The sequence below is a fragment of the Uloborus diversus genome, chromosome 2, assembly GCF_026930045.1.
Source record: "Uloborus diversus isolate 005 chromosome 2, Udiv.v.3.1, whole genome shotgun sequence".
Taxonomy (NCBI): Eukaryota; Metazoa; Arthropoda; class Arachnida; order Araneae; family Uloboridae; genus Uloborus; species Uloborus diversus.
Window position 1 is genome coordinate 100,792,398 of NC_072732.1, and position 22,424 is coordinate 100,814,821.

At 31.5% G+C, this 22,424-nt stretch overlaps 1 protein-coding gene across 1 annotated transcript in view; it reads left to right on the top strand.

Moving 5' to 3' along the window:
* LOC129216451 (endoplasmic reticulum aminopeptidase 1-like) overlaps positions 1 to 22,025 on the top strand; it is a 47,821-nt gene extending 25,796 nt beyond the window's left edge. Inside the window, exons 7-18 of the mRNA XM_054850665.1 lie at positions 110 to 244; positions 3,193 to 3,324; positions 3,747 to 4,008; positions 6,147 to 6,274; positions 6,359 to 6,414; positions 8,147 to 8,294; positions 11,843 to 11,916; positions 12,016 to 12,120; positions 12,822 to 12,989; positions 15,201 to 15,341; positions 19,978 to 20,059; positions 21,876 to 22,025. Of these exons, the coding sequence (XP_054706640.1) occupies positions 110 to 244; positions 3,193 to 3,324; positions 3,747 to 4,008; positions 6,147 to 6,274; positions 6,359 to 6,414; positions 8,147 to 8,294; positions 11,843 to 11,916; positions 12,016 to 12,120; positions 12,822 to 12,989; positions 15,201 to 15,341; positions 19,978 to 20,059; positions 21,876 to 22,025 (1,581 nt within the window). The remainder of the gene's footprint in view (positions 1 to 109; positions 245 to 3,192; positions 3,325 to 3,746; positions 4,009 to 6,146; positions 6,275 to 6,358; positions 6,415 to 8,146; positions 8,295 to 11,842; positions 11,917 to 12,015; positions 12,121 to 12,821; positions 12,990 to 15,200; positions 15,342 to 19,977; positions 20,060 to 21,875) is intronic.
* Positions 22,026 to 22,424: the final 399 nt, after the last annotated feature.

Consider the following 22,424-nt stretch of genomic DNA (forward strand, 5'->3'; position numbering starts at 1 on the left):
TTCATGGTCAAACAGTATTAATGTGACTTTTTATTACAACATTAGATTAGTACTACTAAAAGAAATATCTTTTATGTCTTTACTTCTCATTTTATGAAATTTGTTTCAGATGGATCAATTCATTGTGAGCACTACTCAAGATGCAATGTCTTTAGATAGCTTGGAAAGTTCACATCCTGTTATGACTGATGTTGATGATCCTGTTGAAATTGAGGCAATATTTGACGCCATTTCATATAAAAAGGTAGATTTAAAAGCATTTCTTCTAGTTTAATGTAAAGAAATTACACTTTGTTTTTCAAATGTAAACAAAATGGTTTGTATCCTTGAGTGATATTTTATCAACATTTCTTTAGTTTACAATTGAACCTTGTTTATCCAGATCAAATTTGTAAAGATAAAAAAGAATTTATATTTTGTTAAATACTAATTCTTAATTGTGATAGCATTGCTTTTTGCTGTAAAAATAATTTGCTATAATTTTTGCATGCATTATTTAGGAGGAAAGTTTCTTCAATGGAGTAAATCTCCTGAGTGACTTCTATTATGCATGCCCAATCTGGGAACAGGGGGCATGCATAGGACACCTGTTGCCAGAAAGCTCACCTGTTGGCCCGAGCCTGAAGGGGACCCCGAGATTTTTAAAATGAGAGGTGAAATATATGTAGGGACTTAAGGGTAACTGGTATGGAGGGGGCCGTAAAAGTCATTTGTGATGGGCCCCAAAATTTCTGTGCACGTCCCTGATGCCCAATCAATTTTAGAAAGATAAAAAGTATATTAAATAACTTTTAACCTTATATTTTGTTCCTTCGGTTTTCTGATTTTATTTATTTTAACAGTAACTTATTTATTTATTGTTTTCAAATATATATATATATATATATATATATATATATATATATATATATATATATATATATATATATATATATATATATATATATATATATTATTAATTATTAGTGCCACACTCGGGGGCAGCAGGATTTTAAGTGTATGAAACAACAACAAGAAATTTAACAGAATCTCAACAATATAAAATCGAAAAACCATTGAACAATATGAACATGAAAGCATAAAATAAAATGGGCAGTAACTGCTAGGTTTTTGAAGAGCTGGAGCAGTTGGTATACTACTAAAAAAACTTTCTTTATGCATATATATATATATATATATATATACACTGGTGGACAATTGCTAAGGACCGATGTCAATAGCTGCATTAGCAACCACAAAATGGAAGGCAAGGAAATATGGAAATGAGCATAAGTTCAGGACACATTAAGATGCGTTGTGAGTATGCAAGTTTTAGACTCACAACGTTGCTGGTCACGTGATAGCACTGATAAGTGATATAAAAGATTGGTCACATGATGAACATTTTTGTTCAAAAGCAAAGTTTGACGGGAAAGAATCAACTGACAAACTTGCATTTATTGGTATGTCTTCCCGACATCCCTTAGATGATTTTATGGGTGGCTGTGTGCTTGGCAACATCGAAGAAAGGCAGAAAAATTTAGATGTTGCCAGGGAGTTCGACGTCGGTCAAAGGGTTGTTTTTAGAGTTTAGAAATCATTTCACACAAATGGAATGTGTAGCAAAGGAGGTCGTGTACGCAATACAACTTCAACAGAAGATTGGTACTTAGTGCTAGCAACGAAAAGGAACCAGCGCAACACAGCTACTGAGGTATCAAAGCAGTTTCCTGCTGCTACTAGCTAGCAAATATCCCAAAAAACTGTAGCCAGACGTTTGCAAGCAGTAAGACTATACGCTAGTCAGCTTGTTTTGTACATCCCATTGTGTACAACTTAGTGTTTTGCTCATTTGTAATGATGTCTTTAGCATCACATTTGGAGAGAAGTCGACTGGGCTTGTGTACTATTCTCAGATGAAAGCAGGTTCAATCTGTTGTCTAATTGTGGACGACAACTAACCTGACATGAAAGTGGTACAGCATGCAAGCTGGCAAACATAAAAGAAAAGGACTAGTATCCTGAAAGTTGTGTCATGGTATGGGTAGGATTATGAGCAATGGCTGTACGTTTCTTGTGTGCTTCCAAAAAACAATATAACAGCTAGTGATACATTAATATTGTTCTACTGCCTCATGTTCATGTGTTCTGTAGTACTGTGGGGGTATAGTGCTGTTTGTGTTCATGGATGGCAACATAACATGTCATTATCAATTGCCATCCAAGAGCGTCTAGCTCACTCAAAATATTCAACCCATCGGTTGGCCACCATGTTCTATAGATCTGAATCATATTGAAAATGTTTAGGATGCTTTGGGGAGCAGTCTTGCTGGTCGACAACGCCCTCCAATAAGCAAGGACACCCTTATCCGTGCTGACAGAAGAATGGGATAAATTACCCCAACAGCTGCTGGATAATGTTGTTTAAGCATCACATGACGTGTGAAAACTTGCATGGCTTTCCATGGTGGCCATATCCCATATTGACATCTTACGCCAAAATCCCTGGGGGCGGTAATTACACTTATTCACTTTTAAGTATTCAATCCAAAATGACCATTTCGTCCTTTGAACACTTTTCAACACCTTCTGGATTTCAGAGCTCAATAAATTATCATCATTGCAATCATTTGGCATCATCATCATTTGGCTTGGCATCAAATTACACTTTTTTACGCGCTAAATTGCCCATTGGAATCTGTCCTTAGCAATTGTCCACCAGTGTATATATATATGTATATAAAGACATATGTATATTTTACCTTGTTATAGCTTTTAAAACTACCAATTCTTTCAGTGTTTAAGATGCTTGCTACATGTTAACATTTATTTTCCCTCACTACAGATTTATAAAAGCAGGAGTAGTTTGCAGCAGTTGAAATCTTGCAAATTACCTAATTGTCTAATTTCTCTACAAAACTAATATCTGTTTGTTCTTTTTGTATCTTCCTTTCTTTTTTTTTTTTAATTTTTATGTATCTCACATCGCTCATGGAATTTCCATGGTGAATCATCAGCTGAGATTCGTAGTGACATATCTCTGATAAGAACAGTATGATTTGTTTGTGATGTATAAGCATCATTAGATTATTATTTTCTTGTTCTACTATTATCTAGAACAATACTTTCATCAAGTTTTACTTGATTTTCTTTGTATCTGGCATATCTTTTCCCTGTTTGTTTACTGAAAAAAAAATTTTTTTTCTTTTATAGGGAGCTGCAATTCTTTACATGTTAAAAAATTTCTTAGGCATGGATACACTGAAGAAAGGTCTTAGTGTTTATTTGAACAAATATCGCTTTAAAAACGCTCAAACTGAAGATTTGTGGGATTGCTTTACCCAGGTATGAGTTTGCTTAGACTTATAATGCTTTGAAAAGCACAATTTTGCCTACTGGTTTTCAATTTGCCATTTCATATACCACTTAGTTACCTAAAACAGCATCATAAAAGGAAGAAGAAAGAAAATAAAAAATAAAATAAAATATACTTTCTTTACTTTAAAATATACTATTAGCTTTTTAATCTAATTTTTGGTGCAGACAAAAGTTCTTGAAATAGATGTTTATGTAATTAATGTAATATTTGATGTTTGATTGAACATTGATTGAAAAAAAAAAGAATAGAAAAAATTGTACCTTGCAAAAAATCGAGCTTATGAAGATTTTATTGAAAGGTTTTCTTCATGACTTAAGCTCCAATTAGCATCAAATGAAGTATCATATGTTGAAACTGAAGTTTAAGCATTCATTTTAATCTTTTTCAGGTTGCATTGACTAGCACTCATTTAAATGTATCAAAAATTATGGACACTTGGACTCGTCAAAAAGGATACCCTGTCATCACTGTAAGACTTAAACATCGCTTAGTAATACTGGAACAAAGAAGATTTCTTTTAACTCCCCCTGAATATGATGATGCAGCTCCTTCAGATTTATCACCATATGGCTATAAATGGTTTGTTCCTGTTACATACATTACAGATCAATCTGACAAGGAGAACATGTTCTGGCTTAATATGACAGATGGTAGGATATTAAAATGCATATTTTTGCTTTGAGTTTGGTTGTTCATATTCAAGGTGTTTATCAAGTCTTGCACTGATTTAAAAAAAAAAAAACACTAAGGTTTTTGCATAATTATTTTTTATTTTTATTTTTTTCCATCCTCATATATATATATATATATATATATATATATATATATATATATATATATATATATATATATATATAACAGCGAATTCACTGATTGAATAACGCTGATGTCATCAACAGTAAATCTCTCTTTTTATTGTTTCTTTGGTTTGAAAATGTAATTATTTATTTGTACCATTATCACTCAACTGTGTATTAAATTTCATTCAACTATGATGCTTCCTTCATAGTGTTGCAATTTTCACAAACAGGAGTGAATAATGAATGCTTGGAATGCAGGAAATGAGTAGCCACGGTGGTTCCACCTGCAGATGCGGGCATAGGTTTGAGTCAGCCATATGGCAAATCTCGAGGATACTTTTCACAGAAAAACCTAAACGATGTTAAAATGATTTGCAAAAAAAATGTATACAAATGTATCATTGTCTTATTTTTCTTATTAATTAACTAATAATATAAAGCTGAAGAGTTTGTTCGAACACCCTAATCTCAGGAACTAATGGTTCGTATCGAAAAACTCTTTTTGTGTTGAATAGTCCATTTATTGAGGAAGGCTATAGGTTTTTTTTTGAAATCAGATTGACCTCAATATTTGTAATTTTCAAACTAAATGTTTAACTAATTGTTTAGTTCTATGATCTCCTAATAGGTGGTGGGGCAAGCTTAGTGCTATGAATTCCTAATAGATAGCGGGGTAAGTTAACTCTTCGAGAGGGCGCTGGCGGACAGTGTCAATAGCTGCAAGGAACCAAGCCCATGCTACACTGTTGTTATCAGCAAACATATTTTTGAATGTTTTTTTTTTTTTTTTTGATGTTCAGGTACATAATTTGATTTTGTAGGATTTTTCTATTGTTTTTTGTTTTCCTTATTTCTTCAATGTTTGTTTATGTTTTTATAGTTGAAGATAGTTACTTATCTAAGTAAATAATTTGATTTGTCGTATTATTCAATTGTGATTGCTCTTTACAACGTTTTTATTATAGCATTGTTCATTTGCAAAACATTTTAAATTGCAGGGGAAAAGAACCGCTTCACTCGCTAAAGGGCAGGGTTACGGTATCAAAGTTACATGGCGCATTAAGCGATGAACTATGTAGTTGAAGGATTATTTTGAGTTTTAAAGCTACTGTTAATATTTTATGTGTTTTGTCAAACAGTTTTAAATTCCATCGAGACTTAATAGGTCTTTTGAAAAGGTGTGTATGCCTCTAAGCTGAAAAAAAGTGATCATTTTGCATCAGAAGGGGTGCGGGTGGAGTAGATTTTTTTTGTTCAACAGATTTTTTTTAACTTCTTAGCACAGGCATCGCCGTATGGGTACTGCTAGTATCAAAATAATGCAGGAAGCGAGTCAGTGACCCTTTCCTATTGCGTTTCAAAGTCACTTTTTTAAGACTTCAATTTTGAAAAATTTACGACTAAGAGCCCTGAACCTCCTTCTTCCAAAAATTGTCTAAAATTCTGTTTTATAAATTAGAATTTAATCAGAATTTTAGAACCTCCCTCCCTCCCTCCCCCAACCTTCTATTTCTGTGAAAGAATTATAACAATTAAATTCATATTGTTACTTATTTTCCTTCTCATTGTAACGAATTCTGATCTTCTGCTGCTAATGATTCCTAAAAGCTCAATCTCCCACCCCCTCTATTTCTTTCTCTCTGTACATATATATATATATATATATATATATATATATGTAAATATATATATATATTTGTTTGAAAAAAAAATAAGGGCCGACAAACTCAAAAAAATTGTATTAAGAGTAAAGATTAATACAGGCTTTGTAGGGGGGGGGGACCAAAATCAGATTCTGCAGAGGGGCCAAAAATTTGAAGTTACGTGACTGGATCTTGCATGTACATATAACTGTTTACATTTATTCATATTGTGCCATATTTTACTGGAATTTACAAGCATGTTTATTTATAGATATCAGTCATTAAACATATTTTATATAGTTTCAATAGTTGCATTTTATATTTAAAGATCTATGTTTCAAACAGGACAATTCTTTTTGCCTGCAAGAACAAAATGGCTTAAGCTGAATGTTAACCAGACTGGATTTTTTAGGGTAATGTATGATGAAGGTTTATGGAACACCCTAATCAACTTACTTCGAACCAATCACAAAGTAAGAGTTTGACACTTGGATAGAATTTTGAATATTTTTCATTTTACATATTTTCCTTCAATTTCTAATTTTTTTTTATTATAGGTTTTCAAGCCTGCAGATCGAGCTAATCTATTGGATGATGCCTTGACACTTTCTCGGTATGGTACAGAATTTTTTCAAAACTTTTACTAATTTTTTGTCACTAAAAAAAATTATATATAACTCTTTCTATTCCTTGAAGTGAGTAGGTCAGAAGAATTTTCAGTCATTGATAGAACTCTTTAAAACCTTTATAAAAAATATCGAAGCTTTTAGGTTTGTGATATCTAAATTTTCCACTGGAAAAGTGAATTTTAGTTGAGAAATGAAAATGCTATTTTGTATGCATAGAACTATAGAACTGATAAGGACACTCACCAAGTGATTTAAGTTATATGTGTAATGTGTAGGTAATGTAAATAGTTTTCAACGATTGTATGCAGTTTATATAATATTTATTCTGTCTTTCTTTTCTTTAAATTGTTTACTGTTTAAGGTAATTGCAAATTAAATAACCAAGATTCTTATAATTTTAGCAGTTATGTGAAAATGACTTTTGTTCTAATAGACAGAAACTATTTTTGTTCTTAGTGAAGTTTTTTAACTGTTTAGAATCTTAACAAAAACAAATTTGCTGTGATATTTATCTTGTAACATATCTCAGACACTTTAAAAATAATTTTAAAAATGTTGAATAAGCAGAGGAAAAAAACCTTGGTAGGACTTTTCTGTGTAAAGGTGTAGGCTGGACAAAGGCTCTAGATTCAGCTAGGATAATACTTGTTATGTTGTTGATTGTTTATTTATATTCAAAATTCAATAGCAAAAGTTTATTTAAAAAACGAATGAGGAATAATTACAGTAAAATTAGACCAAATGTATAAATAATTTGTTGAAGTAAAATTACAAACTTGTAGAAGGAATTGGCTTGTTCTCATGCCTATAGTTAAAATTTGCAATTACTGAATCAATTTTTGATTTACTAGGTGGTTTCTCATGATCCAAAAGTTATGGAACACCTGCAAATTTACTTTAAAAAAAAAAAAAAAACATATTGCACCCTGGCAAAAAAAAAAGTGGCGTAGCTCAAAAAAAAAAAAAAAAAAAAAAAAAAAGCATTGGAGTAATTCAAGGTTTTAGGCAATAGTACTAAAGGATTAGGTGAGAAATATTACTATACACTCAAAAACATTAAGATGTGATGTTTGCTAGTTAGTTTTTGTTGTATAAATTATAACAATGCATACATTTGAAAATTGTTCTCCTAAGCTGTGGAATTTTAATGATGTGTCACTATTGATTATATTGTTTTTATGCCACTAGGCACCAGTTATGTGAGCTAACTTTGAGTTTTGTGGCAAGAGAGAGCATTAAATTTAGAGTTTAAATCAATAGTTAGTATTTTTTTTTCCAAAATTTTGCGTTGTGTCCCTTTACTTGCTGGGGTGCGATATGTTCTTTTAAACTATCAAATATTAAGAAATATTCTTCCTAAGATAACCAAATTTCAAACTATTGGTTAAAAATACTGAAAATATGTAAATATACAAACTAAGAAAATGTATGCAGTAATGATAAACGTGTATAAAAAAGAAATATTTAGTTTATATTAGTGTAGTATGAAGCTATTAAATGGCAAAATTTAACCAATGTTAGTTATGAACACAATGCTACAAATTTAGATTGAATATGTCTATTAATCAAAATTAATGTTTTTTTTTCTTGGTTAGATATTTTTATGTGCATTACCTTCTGTTACAAATTAGTATGCTCTTAATTCTTTTTTGTTTTATCTTTCGGATTACTTTGTGTGTACTTAATGATGTAATGATACGTTTATTTCTCTTATAGAGTGGGGATTTTAGATAGTGGTTTGGCTCTTAATCTCACTCGATACTTAGAAAATGAAGAAGATTACGTTCCATGGGAAACAGCAATTTTACATCTCGAAATTTTGGATGTATTGATGCAAGAAAGTGCAGCCCTGTCGTTGTTTCATGTAATGTTTTCTATTTATAGTTAATTTATTTATAAATCATTTTCCAAAATTTTCATTATTGTATCATGACTTATAGTTTTTATGGGCAAAGATAAAAATTCTCTTGTATTGGTATCATTGAAGAGAATGTTGATTGTGATATATATTTGTACAAAATTTTTTTAATCTTCTTGAAAGCACCCATATCTGGGAGGTTACATTGAAGTTGAATTCGATTTTGTATCTACAGCCAAAAATTTATTTAAATTAAGTGCTTTTATTGTTGATTATTAACAAGATAATTTTGCTAATGAAGCTTTAATTGTTAAATTTCTCACTAGCTCATCCCGAAAATACAAACTACATTTCACATACTTGTAGATAGCATGTCAGCTAGATGATTAATTCAATTATATTGACAACAAATTAGTTTAAACATCTGTCTTGCAGAGAAAAAAAAATACTGCGAAGATTGGCGCAAAATGTTAAGGTTTTGCCTCATCAGAAAATACATTCTGACTTCTTTTCACATCTTCCATGACTCCTTTACTTCCATAACACAATTTTGAATATTTTCTTTCTTCTTTCTAATGAGGCTGCCTTAGCCTCAGGGCCGATCCTAGGGTGTCGACCGCCCATGTGCAAAAACCTAATGTGTCACCCCTCTAGAGAATTTTGCATAGTTTGACTAATACTTAACATCCTTATCTGTGCTCTTCCAATTACTAAATCAAGTTTGATCTTAAAAATAAAAAAATAAATAAAAATAGAAAAAGAATGACATGAAATACATTGCCAGCTCAGTCAATTCCAGCCAAGGACTGCAGTTTCGTGCTTATTAGCACTCATCAGCCTGGCATAGGGGTGACTGAGCTAGAGGTTGAAAACCTCTTAAGGAAGCCAACAGTGCCAAACAAACTACAAGACAAGGCCTTGTCTTCAATATTCGAGTTGAACCGAACCTTTGCTTCAGTCACTCATCTGGTCAGTGCTAATTCTGCATTAGCTACTAGTTTGTTTGGCACTCTTGGCTTCCTTAAGAGGTTTTTCCACCTCCAGCTGAGTCACTCCTGTGCCGGGCTGATGAGTGCTAATAAGCACGCAACTGCAGTCCTCGGCTGGAATTGACTGAACTGGCGGTGTATTTCATGTATTTCTGTCTTAGCCCTGGCTATAGGGCGGTAACTTACTAAATAAGAAAAAGAATGAATTTATAAAAAGTAAGAAAAGTTTTACATTGAGTCCACGAAGACATTTTTCAAAATTGACCTCAAAGGTCAATTTTAGGAATTTTTTGGAGACTTTGAGGGTAAGTTATTTTGGGTTTCCCTCCTGAAATTCTTTCAAAACTGGAGTCAACTTTAAGCTATTTTTGGTGACCTTAGCTTAGGAAGGGTCGCGGCACTCCCGAAAATTCTCCACAGTTGAAGTTTTAAACACGCAATTTTGAGTTATCTTTGTTGACATTATGGAAGAGAAGGGGATTCAAATGCCTCTCATCCAAATTTTTCGAAATTTAAGTCTAAGGCGCAAATTCAGGCTGTCTTTGGTGACAGTAAGGGTACGGCGGAATTTCCTAGGAAATTTATCAGTACCATACTTCTAAATCACATTTTTTTGGCAGTGATGAAACCAGAAAACAATTTTTCGTGGGCACTCTTGAAACTTTTTCATCTAAAACCGGGTCTGTGGCCACAACAAGGCTGTGGCCTAGGAACCCCACTATTTAGGGGACTTCAAAATGGATAAAATTGTTGCAGTCATTCGCTATAATTGTAAAGATTGAGCACAGGGGGTTCCCAAAAAAGTATTTGGCCTATACTCACTAATATCTTAATCAGGCCCTGCTCGTTGGAGGGCAATGGATCTGCTGGTATATTTGCTACTTATATTTTTACTTGTAGAATTTTTTTTATAGATGTTAAAAGGAAATTTAGAAAGTGGGGCATGTTTGTTATGAGTGTTTAATGACATAATAAATATGTCTTATGGTGGTTCGAAAAAAACGTTTTTTCAGCTAGAGTCCAGGACCCCCCTCCCCCTTTTTTTACACTTACTGATAGTATTATGCTGTAAAAGTTTTAGTTTCTTACTCAAATTTTAAGACGGTGCTCATCGAACCCTTAATTTAACATTAGCCGTATCATAGAAAATACCACAAATTGAGAAATATTTAATTTCCCCACTTGTTTTTTTTTTTTTTTTTTTTTGTAAATAAGTGTTTTATTGCAATGTATATGCATATTTCTTGTGTATATTATAATATGTAGCATTGTTTTTTCAGTTCAAAGTATTTTTTAACCTCCTTTCCATATTTTTGAAGTTTGGGGGAGGGGGTTGAGCACTCTCTTTCAGTTGAAATAGGAAGCTAAAATTCATCCAGTATATTGCTAACCACGAGTCTAAAAATATTGAGGGGTGTCCCGGCATCTAGAAGAAACTTTTTTTTACATGTATTTTTGATCCACCCTAATGTGTCTCTTTACATCTTATATCTTTCAACGAGCAATTCTTGTGGGTATATATATATATATATTTCTTATCTCGGAAACGGCTCTAACGATTCGGATGAAATTTTGGATTTAATTGTAGTTTAGCATTCTAAGTTCATCCACATCAGTGTTTTTTCTGTAAAAAGGCGATTTTTTACAAAAAAAGTTTTTTAAAACAAAGTCTAATTGAGTTAAGCCTTGAAGTAAATTGTGAATTGACGCATCAGGCAGACGATTTGCAACCATAACAATGAAAATTTGTCTCTTCTCGCTTTAAAATTTCAAACTTGCTTAGGGCTGCCAGGTTTGGCTGATATTGGCCATTTTGGCTTATTTTAAATACATTTGGCTGAAAACAAATTCAAAAGCATTATGTAAGTCGATGTAAGGTTTTTTTTCTTTTTTAAGTGAAACTACTGCTTGACTGTCCTATTTTATTTTATTTATTTATTTTCTTTTTACACTTCAAATAGTTTAACATATTTTTTAAATCACGCATCTAAATTTTATTTCGAAGAAACGTATGTCTTGAGACTGTTTGTTTTGTTGAGACAGTTGTTATCATTTGTAGGAATGGTTTGTGGATCATCAGTTTTGATGGATATCATGCTGTATGTAGCATTTTCTGGCGTAAAGTGACCAACTACACTAAAAGTACTTATTCAAAAAGAAAATCTCGATTGGGATAAAATCGTGAAACGCATCATAGTATGAAAGGAAGTATTAGGTTAAAAACCGATTTCACCATAGCAAAACTGGCTCCAAGGTCAAAATATTTTAATTACTGACAAGAAAATTGTATAGTGGACACAAATGTATCAGATATTTTAAAGCAAAATGTTGATTTAATTACATTTAGAATCTTCTTTGCTTGGTACTTTAGTGTTAAAAGAAGGTAGTGCTTAATATTTCGTTAACGTGAAGCTTTTCAAGTATATTTGGAAAAGTATTGAACCTTAAAAAAACACGAGTTGACAAAAAATAATTCTTTTAAAACCGAGCGAGGCTCGGTCGTCCAGGTACTTAACTTTTTAATTCTCATATGTATGGTAATTAAATAGTTTTATTTTCATGCAGAAATACATGTTGAAACTTTTGAAACCAGTACTTGGAACTCTGGGATGGGAAGATGAAGGTGATCATTTGCAAAAGTAATGAAATGTTTTTAAGTATTTTGCTTGTGTCCTTGTATTTGCACTGTCATTTACTTACATTTTAAAGAACACATATATATATATATTTCTTTTCAGAAAATTGCGTTCTGCTGTACTTGTTACATCAATGAGATTTCATGATGAACTGACTGTTTCCCAGGCTAAAAAATACTTTCAAAATTGGATGCAGAATGGCAAAAAGTAACTCTTTTTTTCTTTTGAAGCTAAATAGTAGAGTCTCCATCCTTTAATTAAGATCATGATTTTTGTATTCATTAATTAACTTGAATGTAACTATGTTTGTAGCTCAAAAAAAAAAAAAAAAAAAAAAAAAAACCTAACCTCTTATACAAGAAATTATTATTTTTTGACTATATTAAATGTTCTGAAAAACATCAAATGTAACTTGTGTGTTCTGTAACAATGTAAAGTTTCACTTAAACTCTTTTAACGAGTTTCATATTTCTTCACATTACATGAGAGCACTGCTATTTAAAAAAATGTTTTACATATGACAAAAGCAGTTTTGATTATTTTAAAATCATAGTCCTTTTTAAAGTTTAAAATTTTAACTTCTATGTATGAAATATGAAACAAATACATTTAACTTAAATTATTTCCAAAAATTTCCCGAATACATGGCTGTTTATAGCCAACTATGGCTATAAGGAAATAGCATCAATTCCTCAAATTCAATGTTTTTCATATTTTAATGTGCATCATTTAACTTTTTGTAATAAAATTGCAGCTGTAGCAAAATTTTCATTTAGTCCCTTCGACTTTGCTATTAATGAACATGACTACTTTCAATCGTTTTGACCACTAAATTGATTGTGGCTGTCATTTTAAGGAAAATTTTTACTTCATTTACTTCAGCAAAAATTATTTCATGTTATTTGTAGAGTTCCTCCAAATTTACGAAATGTTGTTTATGGTGCTGGGGTGAAATACGGTAGTAAAGAGGAATGGCAGTTCTGTTGGAAGCAGTACCAAGAAACTCAGGTGCCATCGGAGAAGCGTTTACTTTTGACTGCTCTTGGTAACACCCAAGATATGTGGCAACTATCTCAGTAGGTGGTCAAAATTTTTTCATTGTATATCTTTTGTGTGTGTGAGATAATGTTAATTATAATGTGCAAATTATAATGATTTCAGAGTTCGTAGTTATTTTGACTTGTAACCAATGCTACAAATTATGTTTCTATTCAATGCACTTCTGTATTTTACCAACTTCATGTATTTCTGCCTTAGCCCTGGCTATAGGGTGGTAACTTGCTGAAAATAACATGCCTTGCCTTCAATCTTAGAGTTGAACCGAACCATTGCTTCGGTCATTCGTCTGGTCTGTGCTGATTCTATTTTAGCTACCAGTTTGTTTGAAACTCTTGGCTCCCTTAAGAGGTTTTCCATCTCCAGCTCAGTCACTTTCCTATACCGGGCTGATGAGTGCTAATAAGCGCAAAACTGCTGTCCTCGGCTGGAAATAACTGAGCTGGAGGTGTATTTCATGCCTTAGCCCTGGCTATAAGGCGTAACTTACTGAAAAAGAAATTTATTTTTGCTTTTGAATGTCAAATTTATATTATAACTAGTTGAGTTGCCCAGCTTTGCACGGTCTACCTCAAAAACAAAAGTTATATCAAGTGACGAATGTTCAATTATTAATTATAAAATTTCTTGTCACAATAAAGATTCTTAAATTTTGTTAACGGCAAATCTTAAAGTCCCGAATAAATTAAACTCAACCCGCCATTAATACAACTAAAGTCCTTAAATGTCTTCTGCTAGCAGTACAAAAAAAAGGGGGGGGGGGCAAAAAAATAATCAAAAGGGGGAAAAATTACCTCAAAGCAAAATCAAGAATTTTATTTGTTCACAGTCGAGTAAAAAAATGGCAACAAACCTTATATTTTTATTCACCCTAATTTAAACTCAACTCGTTAGCAAGCAATGAATTTCAGATTTGATATGGATGTTCTATCAGGCTTTAAGATGCTTATAATATTTTGGGTAGTTAAAAGTTGAGCAAATGTGGTGCAATATTATTTGAATAATTGTATTAATCTTAAGCTTCTTAGTAAGTGTATATTAAAAACACTCTTATCTGCCTGTCTAGTAATGTAACATGAGTAAAATGGGTCACACTCATTTTTCCGGTTTTATGGGATAGGCAAAAAATTTCTAGCAAAAATATAATAAAATCTTGGAAGATACTTTGGTGTGCGGCTGTCAACAGTGAGGATAAAACTATTGATGAACCTCATCAGTAATAAGATTTCACTTGTTAAATCTGGTTATTGATCTTTTGTTAATACTTTTTTACTTTAAAAAATAACTCATTCATTATAATATTTAGGCTACATCTTCAAAATAGTTTTATTCATAAATTTTTACCACGAAAAATAAGTAGAATATAATTAAAAATGGAAACAATCTGTGTTGGGCGGTTGCTTTGTGGCACTCTAATGTACTTGCCCCTGTTGTAATCAAACAGTACTCAAAAATGGGAATAGGCGTATTAGAAGATATTTGGTGCTATTGCTCAAATTTGCAGTAGGTTTTATAGTTTCATTAATTTATTATCTTTTAACTTTCATTGACTTTTTTCTCACATAAATTTTATAATAAAATTAATATAAAATAAACAATGAAACATTTAACGGTAATTTTAATATGTCCTAGTTTTATTGTTTGCTCCAATAACTTATACTTAGATTTTTTTTAAATTGTATTTAACATAAAAACATAAATTTTAGATATAACAAATAAATGAATAGAGTTGTAACAAAATCAGAAATATTTGAAACGTTCATTGAAAATGAAATAAGTAGCAAGGAATTTAAATCTATAACAAAAACGTTTATTCTAAACATGGATCATCTCTCATCAACTACTTATTTGCAACTTTTTTTAAAAACGGTGCCAAATCACAGCTTACTTTAAGTGGGAAAATAAACAAATGCTAACATTTTGCAGATTTAAGTACTTTGACCACATAATTTTATTACATTTTGTTGACAAAAGAAGTACCTCACTAAATGTGTCGAAACACTAAATTTAATTTTACATGTAGTACTTTTTATCGAAATTTCAACACTGTTTGACTCATAAATGAGGTTTGTCTTGTTTTATGGCCTGGAAGTGAATATATCAAGAGAAAATGAACTTAAATACACAAAGTATTAGTATTTATAGTTTTAGATTTTTTTTTAACTCAAAAATTAAATCCTTTGTAATTTCAAATGTAGTTAATACTTAATCTACTATATATTTTTCTTCAGGTATTTGAATTATTCTCTGGACAAAAATAAAATTCGGCCACAAGATACGACTTTAGTAATTGCTGTTGCTGCTCGAAATCCAGTTGGGCGATTACTAACTTGGAGATTTGTCCGTATGAATTGGCCTCAGCTGCTGGAAATGTAAGTTGAAAATTGTTCTGGTTATTTTTTTTTTTTTTTTTTTTGTTTAAATAGCTGTTGTTGAAACTTAATTTTCGTTCTTTTCTTTAAATGGCTTTTAAAAACTACTTTTGATTCAGTATTAAAATTACTCTAAAGCAATCATATATATAATATGTCATAATATGAAAATTTTTGAAGCTTGAGGGTATACGCTATGTGTCTGAAAAATGTTGGAGAGTGTACGGCATATATGGAGTATGGGAACACCACTGTCTAATACTTATACAAACTAACTATTGGAAATTAAAGATATAAATTCCACATTATGTTAATTCTATGTTATGTTACTAGATTTTATTGTGAATTCAACCATCCTCGTAAATTTCATTCCATTGTTGTAAATGTTTTTATTGTGAACAGCTCAACTTCTTAAACTACTGCCCAATATTTAATTTTCTCATTTGAAAATATTTAAAAAATATGTCCTATTCACAGTATAGTCGGAATGCTACTAAGATTTTACAATGCATAATACAGGGGATCAGAACCCAAAAAAAATCTTTATCATTCCAAACATCAACAACAAAAATCCTAACAAATGAAATAAAATGCATTTTCCACCAAGAAAATGTAAAACTCTGAAAGTTTTTATTTTGGAATTTATCATCTGAAGTGATGGCAGTTGCTAACCAGTTAAGCTACGAAAAGAAAATGACTACTGTATAGGAAAAAGCATGGCATGTAATCTAGTTAGTTGAAAAAAAGCCACCAATAAACTTACAAGGAAATTTCTATTGGATGTGCCGTAAAGATCCACCAAATGTTACACTTGGTAGATCTTTATGGTCAAAAAATTTTTTGCATGGTTTTTGACGAACTCATCTAACCAAACAAACACTATGCTATCTCTGCAGTCGCCATCTTCTTAGCTCAATTGGCCAGTAACTGGCGCTCCGTACTCCAGGCCATTCATACCAGAAAATTTTATTTTAGAGTTTTTCTTTCTTATGCACTGCATTTGATTTCACCTATTAGTATTTTTGTTATTAAAGCTTACAATGGTAAAGATCTTTCTTGGATATCATGGATTTAAGCAAGTAGAGGAATCTCTACATAGTATAAAATGAAGTCTCCAAAAAGCGTCTGTGTGTTTGAACTCTCAAAACTCGAGAACTACCCGGGCCGATTTTGCTGAAATTTTCACAGTTTGTTCCTTTAAGTCCTGAGAAGGTTTAGAGACCAGTTCGAAAGCAATTCAATAAATAGTTCTTTTTTTATTCCAATTTAGGCCCAATTTTTCACATACATTCCCGAATATGGAGGTGAAAAATTACTTGCATATATTAATATTATATATCGTTGGAAAGAGTAGAATTTTCCACGTTCTACGTAATTTGTCTCAACGCTCTAACTTCATTACGGCGGGAGTTATTTGCGTTTTTAACTCGATTTTTTTTTTTTTAGGCTTAGTTGAAATTTAGGGATTACTTTCTTCATTAAATCCATCTATAAAAAGTGAAGGAATTGTCCCACAGTTTTCGTTTTGACTCCATTGGAAAGAGCTGCCTTTTTTTATTCTAGATCTAACTCGACCTAAGGTCGAAAGTTTAACCCTCTATTTCCATTAGAAAAAAAGTTACAAGCGAATTAAAGGAAATTTAAAAATCTCTTTTCTATTCAAATTTTTAACCATTTTATTTTGCGTTTCCACGGTAACGCTTTTTGAATCCATTGTTTATTTTCATCTTTCTTATTTTCAATTCTTAAACTTATTTTATTTTGTGTTTCCATGGTTACGCCTTTTAAATCCATCTTTCTCATTTTATTTTAATTTCTTCAAAGTATTTTAGTACCTGTCGTCATTGTTTGGCGGAGAAATTTTGCATGATGGCTTTTTTTTCCTTTCATTTAATTCTGGTTATTGAATATACTTCACTTGACACAATGGTTTTTTTCAAGGTAGACTGGGTAAAGCCGGGCAACACAGCTAGTGTACTATAAATGTAAGCGCAAATACTAATTCAAATTTTGTCCCAGATTAGCTTGTAAATGTATTTTAAACAGAAAGCTGATAAAAATACAATTTTTGTTAAACTTAAAGTATTGAAGAATGAAAGCAATACTTTATTTTGTATTCTAAATGTATTTTTGTAATTTTAAATGCACATGTTCCCATATAGCTACAAAACAACCTTATATTATATCAGAGTTAATTCTAAAGGCAGGCTCTACATTTAGGAGAGACAGGAGGGGATACTCCCCCTTCCCCCAACTATTGATAAATGTTAAGATAAACCAGAACATTAAATTAAATATTTTTGTGGTAAAATTTTAAAGTTCAGTTCAAAGTGCATGAAGCCCCTTGAAAACTATCTGTCTGCCAAATTTCACTGGCTCTATATATGCAATAGCTTGGTCTGGACATAGCTCACTCATAAGATAAATAAATACCTTTGTGCTGAATAGTAAAGTCAGACCAAACAACGTCAGACCGACCAACCTTAACAGACTTGACAGCAGATGCTGTCAAGTCTGTTAAGTCTATTCCTTCAAATGTTAAACGCTCTGTTGTTCCATCTATTGCTAATTGTGCTAGATTTTATGCTTTACCTAAGGTGCATAAAGCTGGTATTCCTTTCAGGCCGATTGTTTCCAATATTGGTACGGCTTCGTACAAACTTGCAAAATATTTAGTCTCTGTGTTTTCTCCCCTTAGGAGTCACAATTTATTTACTATTAAAAATTCTGTTGAGTTTGTTAAAAAAAATTCATAGTTTCGTTCCAAATAATTCTTTTATGGCTTCTTTTGATGTTAACTCTTTATTTACGAACGTTCCCGTCGAGGGTTCATTGTTATGCCTTCGTAGAAGACTTTCTGAATTTCATTTCACTAATACGGAAATTGAGGATTTAATTTTCCTTACCCGTACTTGTCTTAAGCAATGTTCTTTTGTTTTTAATGGGAATTTTTATATTATGTTAGATGGTCTGGCTATGGGTAACCCACTTAGCCCCATTCTTAGTGATATTTACATGCATTATTTTGAGGTTAAGCTGTTCCAAAAACTGCAGTTCCAATTTTATGTTCGGTATGTTGATGATTGTTTTGTTCTAATGAACCAGAATCAGTTTGAGAGTGATGAGGTTTTATCTATTTTAAACTCCATTGATCCTCATATTCAGTTTTCTTGTGAGAAAGAACGGAATAATTGCATTTCATTTCTTGATGTACTTGTTTCTCGTACTGAAATTGGTTTTGAAACTACTGTTTATCGCAAACCTTTTGCTGTCACTTTACCTCCTCATAGACTATCGTCTCATCCTCCAAATCAAAAATATTCTGCTTTCAATTCTTTTGTTTATCGCGCAATTAATATTTGTTCTTCGTCGGAACTTCTTAAAGTGGAACTTAATTATCTTAAAGCTGTGGCAATTGATAGAGACTATCCGCCAACTTTGATTGATTCCATTTATAAAAAGCTTTCAAATAAATCCCAAACTAATGTTCTTAACCGAACCTTCACCAGAAAGAATTTGGTTGTTTTGCCATTCTTTCCATCTGTAAGCTATCAGGTTGCTAAGATTCTAAAACGTTTCCAATTCCAGTTGGTGTTCTCTCCTATTAATAAACTTTCATTCTCTTCTCTTAAAGATCCTATTCACCCTCTTAATTGTTGTGGAATTTATAGAATTAATTGTAGTTGTAAACTTGCCTATATTGGACAGACTCGGCGTGCTTTAAAAATTCGCTTGAAAGAGCATCAAAATTATGTGAAAAAACAACAATTAAATAAGTCTAGTATTGCTCAACATTGTTGGGATTCAAATCACTCTTTTGATTTTAACTCTTATCAGATTATCCAAAAATGCCCCAATTCATCAGATCTTGACTTTTGGGAATCCTTTCATATTTTGAGGAACAGTTCTAACTTAGTTAACGATCTTAGTGCAGTTCCATATTTTTCTAACATTTGGCTCCCATATCTTTAATACTGTTCTTTCCCCATCCCCCCCCCCCTTTTTTTTCCCACTCATTTTTATCTATCTTCCTTTGTTTATTTTTACCTTTTTGTCTTGATTGACCCCCCCCCCCCCCAATTTTCTTCTATTTATCTTTATTTTTCCTTTTTTCGAACATTTTTTGTTTCTGTTTATTTTATTTCATGGTTTTCCATTCTGCTTTTCCTTTCTTGCGGTTCACGGTTACTGACAATTTCTTTTCTTTTTGTTTAAGCTTCGGCTTAATCCTTGTCCAATTGAATTCTTTCTTTCTGGGTTCGTACCTAAGAGAAAGCTCCTGGCCTTTGCTTGCATTTCTATTGGTTCCTGTTCGGTTTATAACTTTGTCATTGGTGTTTGGCTAATCCGCTGTTTTTATCTTTTAAGCTGCATGCTTATCTGCTCTTGGCTTTTGTCGGATGTCTTTTCATCCATAAGCTCATTATTTTTTGCATTGAAAAAGGCGTTCCCTGTAACGCCGAAACACGTGTCTGCTGTAATTTACAAATTTGTGCTTCTACATACGTTGTTTGGTCTGACTTTAATAGCTGACTCATACCTAGATCGACTTTCACAGTGTATAGAATAACATTGCAGAGTTGTATTTGAAAAATAAATCTATCATGTTTTAAGGATATATTTTTTATATTTTTAGGTTTGGCCAAGGCTCATTTTCAATGGATATGATTATATCTGAGACTATATCTCATTTCAGCTCCAGATTCGATTATGATGAGGTTTGTATGTGAGAGTACTATTATATTTTTGTAGAATGCCTTTATTACATTTAACTAATTTAACCTAAACGATAATATATCTAAAAAACAATAATTTTATTAATAAGAAGAAAGTGAACTATGATGAAAAAGTGAAACAGAAAACAAAAACACCTATAGAAGAAAATTAAATGACGTTATGAATGCACAAATTTGCAAGAAATAGTTTGGAGGTTACAAGGTACGAATTTTTCTATGCAGAAAAAGTGAGCTTATGGATAAAAAGACAACTTACTGAATTTAACTTTTGTTTATTTCTTAAAATTAATAATCTTTAAATTTAGATTTGTGAAAGAAATCAGTTATTTGTTAGTGGATAATCAGGATTGTACGTTTAAAACAAATCTAAGGAAAAACATATTATTTTTTAAAGTATTGTTATCTCCTCATAAAATTTAATTATTATGGTTTTTACATTTTATTATTATCTTTGACTTAATTTCAACTATTCATCTGTTAAATTTTATGGCGTTAGTTCTAAATGCTCTTGGCATTTTATAAATCTTCATAAGTGACATTCATAAGTTTCTTGCATGTCAGATTTTATGTTCTAAAATAGCTACAATTCCCTCCTCCCTTCCAAAAAAAAAAAAAAAAAAGGAAAGGGCATGTTAAAAACTGTGCAACTGAAGATAAAGGTTTTCTAATTTGTTTACTGTGTGTGCGTTTTTTTTTTATTTTGAGCAATCATGAATTGCTTATTGTTCTCACTTAACCTAGCTGATGTTTTATCTTTATTTTTTTTTCGTAGAGAATACACTTTTTCTTGCACTTTGGTTGAAAGAAATCTGGCAACAAATCACACCCAAAAGTTCAATCACAGAAAAAATATTCTTAATGAATGCTGGATGGGAAACTTATTACCAATTTGGCATGTTCCAAGTTGATAATTCCCCGAAAAGTTGTTTTAAAATGTAAAATATCTGCCAAAAAGTAAATTAGGTCATCAAGAAAAAATCCATTTTATTCAACGTGTACTAAAAATATTTGCTATCAATAATTTTTGCACATGTTAATCTTTCTTATAATAGAATAAATGAATAAATTTTAACAACAAATGATAATAAACAAACCAAGGGTTGCCACTAAAGAAATTACAGCTGAAAGTAAAATATAACTTCATTTTAAGCAAGCAATGCTGCAGACGATTAAAAAAAAAGTTAATTCCTATGAAGTCTTAAAAATCCTCATACATATAATAGCCAATGATTGAGTGACGTTCCTGATGTCATCCACAATGAAACTCACGTCACGGCATGATAATTTGGTAATATGTTTTGGTATTATTTAAAATGCAGGGAAGAGTTTTATTGTGACGAGTCTGAACTGAATCCGGTATTTTAACTGTTTTACTGGTAAGACTCATTTCAGGGGAATGAAGAAACGAAAAAGTGGTCAACAATTAACACTATCTCCTAGAGTTTAGTGTTAGTCCACTAGAGCTAGGGGGTAATTTCAACTATCAAAATATAACCAGACATGCAATTGCTTCGTTCAAATGTGGAAGCAATTTTCCCCCATCATGTCTTGACAGCAGTTTTCTAGTGTAAAATAATGTAGATTATGATGTTTAAAATTAATATGAAAAGGTAAACTGAACTATGTGTAACGTTACAAACTTTGAGAAATATAGAGGGAACACCTGGCAGCAATTCTTGATTGCAAAAACTTTTAGTTTGTCAAAAACAAATTTAAGTTTTTTTTCCTTTTATATTTAGTAAAAATTTCTAGCAATTTCTGTTTGTGAAATTGATTCTCATTTGTTTAATGATTTTAGGTTAAAACTTTCTTTAGTGGAGTTGAAGTTGGTTCTGGAATGCAATCGCTACAACAGAGTCTTGAAAGGATACGAGCAAATATTCGTTGGCGTGAAAATACTGAAGCCTCAGTCATCCAGTGGTTGCAGCAAAATGCCAATTTTTCATAATTGCATTATTTTTTGCTGAAGCATAACTAATGTACCTATTATGTGCATTATAGCAGTTTTCATGTTGTAAGATATTCAATGCTTAAAATTTCTATCAAAAGACTTGTAAAAAGAAGTTTTTACTGTTACATTCCCCTGAATCCACCCTGAATCATGATTTCCTGTATTATGTAATTTTAAATATCTTTTTTCCGTAATTATTTGTAAAAAGGTTTTTGATTCTTAAGTATTGAAAAGTAATAAGGTTACTGTGATGGATATGCTGGCAGGTACTGATTAATTCAGTTAGTTAACTAATATTGATTAAAAATTATTTGTGGATTGCAATAGGTATTACATGATCGTAACCTCAAGGCAAATCTTATTAGGAAAAAAACATTTCAGATATGTTTTTACTGG